Source organism: Fusarium oxysporum, chromosome 14 (genome assembly GCF_000149955.1).
Source record: "Fusarium oxysporum f. sp. lycopersici 4287 chromosome 14, whole genome shotgun sequence".
In the NCBI taxonomy this organism is placed as follows: domain Eukaryota; kingdom Fungi; phylum Ascomycota; class Sordariomycetes; order Hypocreales; family Nectriaceae; genus Fusarium; species Fusarium oxysporum.
Genome location: NC_030999.1, coordinates 705,136 through 712,635, shown reverse-complemented (window position 1 = coordinate 712,635; position 7,500 = coordinate 705,136). Strand labels below are relative to the sequence as shown.

The 7,500-nt window shown below is 50.0% G+C and overlaps 3 protein-coding genes across 3 annotated transcripts; all 3 read left to right on the top strand.

Moving 5' to 3' along the window:
• Nucleotides 1–489: 489 nt before the first annotated feature.
• FOXG_21525 (uncharacterized protein) lies at nucleotides 490–734 on the top strand (the record flags this gene model as incomplete). Its single annotated transcript, XM_018401869.1, has 2 exons — nucleotides 490–604; nucleotides 652–734. The coding sequence occupies 2 exons, from the start codon at nucleotides 490–492 to the stop codon at nucleotides 732–734; spliced, it is 198 nt and encodes a 65-aa protein (XP_018253955.1).
• A 319-nt stretch (nucleotides 735–1,053) lies between these two features.
• On the top strand, nucleotides 1,054–1,563 carry FOXG_14240 (uncharacterized protein; the record flags this gene model as incomplete). Its single annotated transcript, XM_018394319.1, has 1 exon — nucleotides 1,054–1,563. The coding sequence occupies exon 1, from the start codon at nucleotides 1,087–1,089 to the stop codon at nucleotides 1,561–1,563; it is 477 nt and encodes a 158-aa protein (XP_018253954.1). The 5' UTR covers nucleotides 1,054–1,086.
• Nucleotides 1,564–1,660: 97 nt separating this feature from the next.
• On the top strand, nucleotides 1,661–2,526 carry FOXG_21524 (uncharacterized protein; the record flags this gene model as incomplete). Its single annotated transcript, XM_018401868.1, has 1 exon — nucleotides 1,661–2,526. The coding sequence occupies exon 1, from the start codon at nucleotides 1,666–1,668 to the stop codon at nucleotides 2,524–2,526; it is 861 nt and encodes a 286-aa protein (XP_018253953.1). The 5' UTR covers nucleotides 1,661–1,665.
• Between the last annotated feature and the right edge of the window lie 4,974 nt (nucleotides 2,527–7,500).

The following is a 7,500-nucleotide window of genomic DNA, read 5'->3' as shown; positions in this document are numbered from 1 at the left end:
ATGGCTCTAGCGGAGGCTCTAGCGACTGGAGAATCTCTTCCTAACTCAAAGGAGGCAGAAATAGAGGTGGATGTGGACGAGGAGGTCGAGTCGGTGATTGAGGTGGGTGTCAGGTCAGAGGACGAAAGTGACGACTTTAGGGTCGTAACAAAGCACTACCAGCGCACACGGAGCGGTCGGAAGATCAAAAAACCACGCAGAGAGTAAAATTTGATCAATTTTATGGAGAGTCTCTTTACTAACTTCGATTTTGATTGACAACGCGGTCTGTTTTTGTGTGCACGAAAATTTAGATTTTGTATGGGAGGATCGAAATTTTGGTGGTCCATTAAGTGGGGGTGTCCATTAAGTGGTCCTGGATAGTACAGCCCAGCACAGTGTCAATCTATGGCATACCAAGTACCTTGCAACTGAAACCATCGGCCGAACAAGATCCCAGAATCACATGTTTCGACCTGTTCAACAGCATCCTAATTTTATTGCTTTGAAATGGCTACCTGGACCTGCGCTAAGTCCAAAATACACCCCTGGACCGATGTGCCAGTGACCGCAGATCCCCCGCATACCTTCTCGTGGATGGTCAACTTCCGAGCCCCCGTCAACCGTACGTGCGCAAGCCGAATAACGAACTCAATAATCAGTTCTAATCAGACACCAAGCTGTCGCGAGAAGAGCGCGAAACCGGCGCGGGTGGAACAATGCAACGACGATCCAAGGTTTTTCGTGAAGTATGACGGGATGGCGCCAGGCGGGCAGTTTCACGGTGGCCCCCAGACGGAGGAATCGGTTGGTTGCTGAGCGCAGGGAGTGAGATCTCAGACGAGTTGGGCCACAGATGGAGGATCCAACGTCTCCAACGATTGGAAGTAGTTCGTTGATTACGCACCCTGCGGCTTCGCCCGAATGGCTACCGAAAGTCATGTCTGGCTATTTGTACTCATTCACTCTCTCGTGTCCAGAATGGTCTAAGAGAAAGTCGTCTGCTACATAATCTCTGTGCGCACCACCATCGAAGTCGCCAGATAATTCTCTCCCACGGTGTTCTGTCATCACCGCCCTTGTTGTCTACTTGCCATCTCCTGAATCATGTCTTCTATCCTGGATTTCTCTGAGACTGCCAGTGCTATTGGCAGCGTCAGCCACCTGGATGATTCTGAACTTACAGTAGCCACCCGTGCGCTGACACCATCGTCTTCGTCAACTCCTAGCATCTGCCGCCCAAAGACATCTCCTGTTTGGGAGTATTGTCGAATAGAAGAAGGCAAGAGCACTCCGGCAGCCTGGATCGATTCCAACCGAACGAAATGGTGGCATTGCCAGCCCTGCTTCGACAAGAAAAGAGAGAAGAAATACAATTACTCAGGTGGGTCGTCCACCATCGTCAATCATTTGCGCAAGCAGCATAACATTCTGATCTCTGGAAGACAAGAAATCCGGCGGGAAGTCACGCAAAATCGTCTTGGAGACATCACTGCATTCCTGGCCAATGAAACTCTACACTCCGCCAAGAAACGCAAGGCGACGGCAGAGGCAGGGGTCTTCAAGACAAGGCACACCATCTGATCAGGCCACCCATTGTTACGTCAGCATAGGCAGCACCTCTATTTATAGGCCGTAATCCTAAGCTTACCTTCTTCCAAACCAAACATCAACCAACAAAGAAAAATGTCATCACAAAAGAAACAGCTTTCGCCGAAAGAACGACAAAAGCGATTACAGGAAAAGCATTATGCCAAGAGGGTAGCCAAGTTACGACAACAAGCCAAACAGGCCGCACAGCACAGCTGTGGCGTTCCCAGTACCACCGGCTTGTTAGCTTACCCCCCTCTTCCCAACCAGGCAAATCCACAGCAACAAGGAGAGATGTTACCACAAGGGAATAAGAGCAATGACGGCATCCCCAAGAAGTGTCCCAGGGACGTAGAGCGTCGCGTCGGACTAGAGGTCGATGGACCAGATTTAGTCAACTTTCGGTCTGCCTGCCGAGAGGGTGACTTATCTACTATCAAGTCAATAGTTTCCTCTCAATCTCTCTCACCACTGGATCTTCGCAAAGGATTAGACGATGCCCTCAAGAACGGCAAAGTCGGCGTTTCACGTTTTCTTCTACAGTCTGGAGTACCGATAAAACCAGCAACACCAGCAGCCGTCCTGAGGGCCCCAGCAGACAAACAGGTTGCCTTATTCCAGGTTCTTATAGAGCACGGCTGGACAGTCAATACTCCAGAGAGCCTCCTCCCAGAAATCTTCTGGAGTAATAATGAGCCACTGTTCGATTGGTTTCTGGAACAAGACGCAGATCCCAACGTTGCCGGGCCTCAATATGATCAAGAACAAACTCTCAGGCTGGCAGCCAGTCAGGGTACTGTTCAAGTAGTGCAGAAGCTTCTAAATGCTGGAGCTAATATGGCCAGTTCGGGGCTGTATTGGGCTGCAGGCGCCTATCCTGAAGGCTCAGTTCCCAACATCAGACGCGTTGAACCGAGCGCGGACTTGTTGTTTATATTGCGCAGTAGTGCTGGGTGAAAATGTATTTTTATGAAACTTGGTTGTTCATTATTGAGCTGAGAGTTATTCTCGGGTTTATATCTCTAGATGATTGTATCTAGGACTTTGAACTTTAAATCTAGGACTTTCAGACTAACAGTCTGAATCCTGAAGGGAAGGGGATTCCCGGATTTTCCAACACGCCCCCATCCACCTTGTCTTCAGGGCACAGAGTCATCGTGGACTTCAGTACTCCAAATAATACGACCTGCTTCCTCGATCGGACATGCACTGACTCGAATTGCTTCTAGAAAGTGACCGTGGCTGACGGCGTTCAATGGTTTAGTGAGTCCGTCTGCTACCTGCTCATGTGTGCTGACGTATTGCACATCAATATTCCCGGCTTCAACTTCTTCTCGGATATGGTGCTCGGTTAACGGAATGTGCTTTGTCCGTTGGTGAAGCTCAGGGTTTCTGCATAGCTTTAGGGAACCCTGGTTGTCGCCGTTCAGTGGGATAGGCATATGTAGCGGAAGGAGCAGTTCAGAGAAGAGGTTCCTAGTCCAGGCCAATTCTCTGGCACACTGGGAGAGTGCTGTATATTCAGCCTCGGTAGTCGATAGTGCCACTGTTTCGTGCCGTTTGGCCCTCCATGAGACTGTAGATCCTTCAAGTTGAACAAGCCATCCAAACGTCGATCTTCCCGTAACAGTGTCGCCTTTCCAATCCGAGTCGGCCCAAGCTGTGATGCTCCAAGCGGATTCAGGATCTTTCTTGACGCCCCCAAGCACCAGGCCGTGGTCTCTTGTCTGCTGTAGATAGCGGAGACCTCTTTTGATCATTCGTGAATGTGTTGGTGATGGATTCGACATGTATCTTGAGAGTACCGAGAGTAGGAAAGCTAAATCGGGTCTGGTTTGGGTCATTCCATACATCAGCGAGCCGGTTTTCGAGCTATAGTCTTCTCGTTCTTCTGGAGAAGCCGAGTCGCCATTGTCTCTTGGTTGCAGTGTCGAGAGTGAATTTCGCTCCATCGGGGTCTTGACCGGTCGACAATCCTCTAAGCCGAATTTCTTCAGTATTCTGGTAAAATATGCATCCTGGGAAAGGTAGATCAGCCTTGAGTTCCTGTCTCGGGTTATTCTTACTCCAAGAAAATGGCTGGCGGGACCGAGATCAGTCATTGTGAAGATCTCTCCCAGGCGGGCTTTGTACCCTTGGATTGCTTCCTTGTTGCTGCCCATGATGAGGAAGTCATCCACATATGTGATGATGATCACTCCCGTTGTGGGATTGTGATATACGGCCGTGTCAGACGTTACTTGTCGAAAGTCAAGGGATTCCAAGGCCTCCTTCAGCTTCTTTTGCCATTGCCGAGGCGCCTGTTTGAGTCCATAGAGGGATTTGATCAGTTTGCAGATCTTCTCGGTTGAGAATCCTGGCGGACGGTCTTCTGGGTGTTGGTCGAAATACTCTACAAGCCCTTCCGGCATTTCGATGAAGACTTCTTCCTCGAGGTCCCCTTCCAGGAACGCCGTCGACACGTCCATCTGCTCAATCTCCCAGTCAAGACAGGCAGCAACGGTGAGGAGGATTCTCCAAGTCGCCGCTTTGGCAACAGAGGCAAAGGTCTGGTTGTAGTCAAAGCCGAACTGTTGTTCAAAGCCTCTGACCACCAGCCGCGCCTTGAACTTGTCGAGGTTGCCGTCCTCGTTTTTCTTGACCTTGAATACCCATTTGACGGTAAGTGGCCTATTGTGAGCTTGGTTGCGGTCCAGCATGCGCCAAGTTCCTTTCGTGAGGAGACTGCGCAGCTCACTGTGTATTGCTCTGAGCCAATGCTCCCTTTGCGGACCTTGAAGCGCTTCAGTCATTGTTTTGGGCTCAGTGATCACCTCTTTTCGGAGATCGGGCAGCTTAGCTGATGTCATGGATGTTGTCGTCTGTCCATGCTGAGGATTATGCACCTCAGCATGCTGAAGATTGTTCACTTCAGACCTTTGTGGCCTTGGAGTCTTTGTCTGCTCCGTGACGGACTGTGGCCGGCTTGAGATGGGAGCTCCGTTCTTGCGGATTTCCGGCTCAACATCATGCTCAGTTTCGGTCAGGAGTTCTGTCTCCCCAACCTTTTCGTAGAATTGTACATTTGCAGAACGGACGATCTGATGTCCCTTCCTGCGAGAGGGCACCCAGCAGGTGTAGATCTGTGAACCTTCCATGCATAGGTAGATTCCAGCCTCTCCTCTTGGGCCAAACTTGTGTGATCTCAATCTTCGTTCCTGCGGTATGTGTATCGTGACTTGTGAGCCGCAGATTCGTTCTCCGGACAGATCCGGCTTGTTGTCTTGTCCGGGGAAGGCCTCGTTGAGAAAGCTTTCCATGGGAGTGAGGCCATCAATTGCCCTGGTGGCTGTCACGTTTGTCTTGCGCACCATATCTTCCAGGACCAATGGCCAGAGCTCTATCGGGATTCTTTCCGATTCCATGGTTGCTCTGACTTTGTCAAAGATGATGCGGTTAGAGCGCTCAGCAACTCCGTTAAATTCAGGAGTATATGGTGTCGTCTTGATGATCTTGACGCCGTGAGTGTACTCGAGGTTTTTGAGAGACGCACCATAGAGCTCAGAGCCGCCATCCATTTGGATTGCGTACACTCGGATGCCATACTGAGTTCGTATCTTGGAGATGAGCTGGCCTAGAAGTTCCGAAGCCATCCCCTTCCTCGTGAACGTGTAGGCCCATCTCATTCTATGCCTGTCATCTGTGGCAATCATTCCCCATCGTTCGCCTCTAATGCCCGGTGGATTGACTTTGAAGGTGTCAACATGAATGAACCCGGCCCTGGAGGCTCGTTTCCGTTTATTTCGCGGAGTCCATCGTAGGGCCTTTGCGATGTCGCAGGCGAGGCAGTAATTGAAAGGCTGATGGTCGTGGTGGCCGTCACAGTACATTCCTCTGGTCATTTTGGCAGTCTGTGACACCTGATATGCGTTAACATGGCCGAGTCTTCGGTGCCAAAGGTCGACATTCAGGCATTGGTTTGATGAAGCAGTGTGATGATTGCATGGTTCTGGCTGGAGTTCCGAGACGGCCTGGTTTGAAACAGTAGTCTTTCCGACCTCAGTGTTCACGTACAGACCGTCCCTTCCTATGCGGAGGAGACCAAAGACATCTCCTGTTGGGTCGTACATGTCGTTCCCGTCTATCCAGCCGCCGTTCTTGTATAGCCTGAGTCCTGACATGACATTTACCGGAAACTCAGGGATGAACAGCGTGTCTTTGAGGTTAATTGTGACCTGCTCACCCCATTTGTTTATGAAGCAAATTTTGACTGTCCCCTTACCGAATGGGTACACCTTCCCACCGCCCGTAACGAGGACCGTTCGGGTTGCAGGCTGCAGTTCTGTGAATAGGCTTTGGTCGTTGCAGATGTGGACTGATGAACCTGTGTCGAACAGCCATTCTGCGGTTGAAGAGATGTTATCAAGGGAGACTTTACACGTCTCTGTATTGTCCATAGGTAGCTCGTCTGAGACGCTGTCTTCAAGAATCAGAAAAGATCGCTCAACTGTCATGTGATTTGATTCCTTGATATGGAGATTCTTGGTGCTGTCGCGTTGAAGATCATGCTCCATGAGTTCCTTGGCGAGACGGACTGCCCAGTCGGGTCGCTTATCCTTATGGGCGAACCAACAATCATTTTCATGATGTCCTCTCTTCTTGCAGTTCGTGCAGGTATGTTCCTTGTTCTTGCCGACTCGATGATTGGTTTCCTGGCTAGACTTGTTCGCGGCTCGCTGGTTCTTTGAAGATCCTCTCCTCCGGCCACTTGCCTCTTGCTTTCTTGCGGCCGGGCCCTTCCTTCCAGTCTTTTTACTGTGAGCCCAGTACGTGGAGGCAGTACCATGACTGTCATCATCATCTGATGACCTGTTTTCATCAATGAGATCTTGCTGCATTGATCGTAGTGTTGGCGGATGCTCCGAGCGTAGGAGAGCGCGCTGTCTGGCAGTCCAGTCAGGGTACTCGTTCTCGCAGGCAGTCAGATAAACAACCTTTTTGAGGGTATCTGAGATTGGTTCTTTCTGCTCGAGGAGAAGTTTGACGAGTCGTTCAAAGTCGACATTAAATTGTGGAATTGTCTCGTAAGAGCTTGTTTTGATCCGGATGAACTGGTAAAGTGTTGTCTGCAGAAGAACTGGGCCCGTGCCAATACAATAGGCCTGGAGAAGGTTGAACATCTCCTGGGGATTCTCAATCCCGACTAGTTGACTGAGTGCTTCTCCAGTGCAGTTACCTCGGATGGAGACGGCAGCTTTTGCCGCCCTGATCTTTTGATCCATAGTCTGCTGTTCCTCGGGAGGGTAATCACCAAAGACAGCATCTTCGAGGCCATTGATCCGAAGAATGGCCTTCTGAGCTGGGCAATATTGCTCCCAATTGGAGGGGCCGCCTAGCTTGAGCTCTTGCGGAAGGAAAAGAGTATTCTTTTCAGAGATGACCGTGGTACTGTCATACATTGAGGATGGTGTGTGGTCTTGACCTGAAGCACCAGGTTGCGACGATTCGGATGCAGGCGATACTCTGATTGTGTTGCGAGTTCGCATGGTGGAAGGTGGGGCTCGTCGTGACGTCATCTTGAGTTGAAGTTAAAGTTTGGTTCTTTGATTCAGAAGAGAAACCCGGTGTTTGCTAACCCGGGCTCATAACCTGTTGTTTATATTGCGCAGTAGTGCTGGGTGAAAATGTATTTTTATGAAACTTGGTTGTTCATTATTGAGCTGAGAGTTATTCTCGGGTTTATATCTCTAGATGATTGTATCTAGGACTTTGAACTTTAAATCTAGGACTTTCAGACTAACAGTCTGAATCCTGAAGGGAAGGGGATTCCCGGATTTTCCAACACGCCCCCATCCACCTTGTCTTCAGGGCACAGAGTCATCGTGGACTTCAGTACTCCAAATAATACGACCTGCTTCCTCGATCGGACATGCACTGACTCGAATTGCTTCT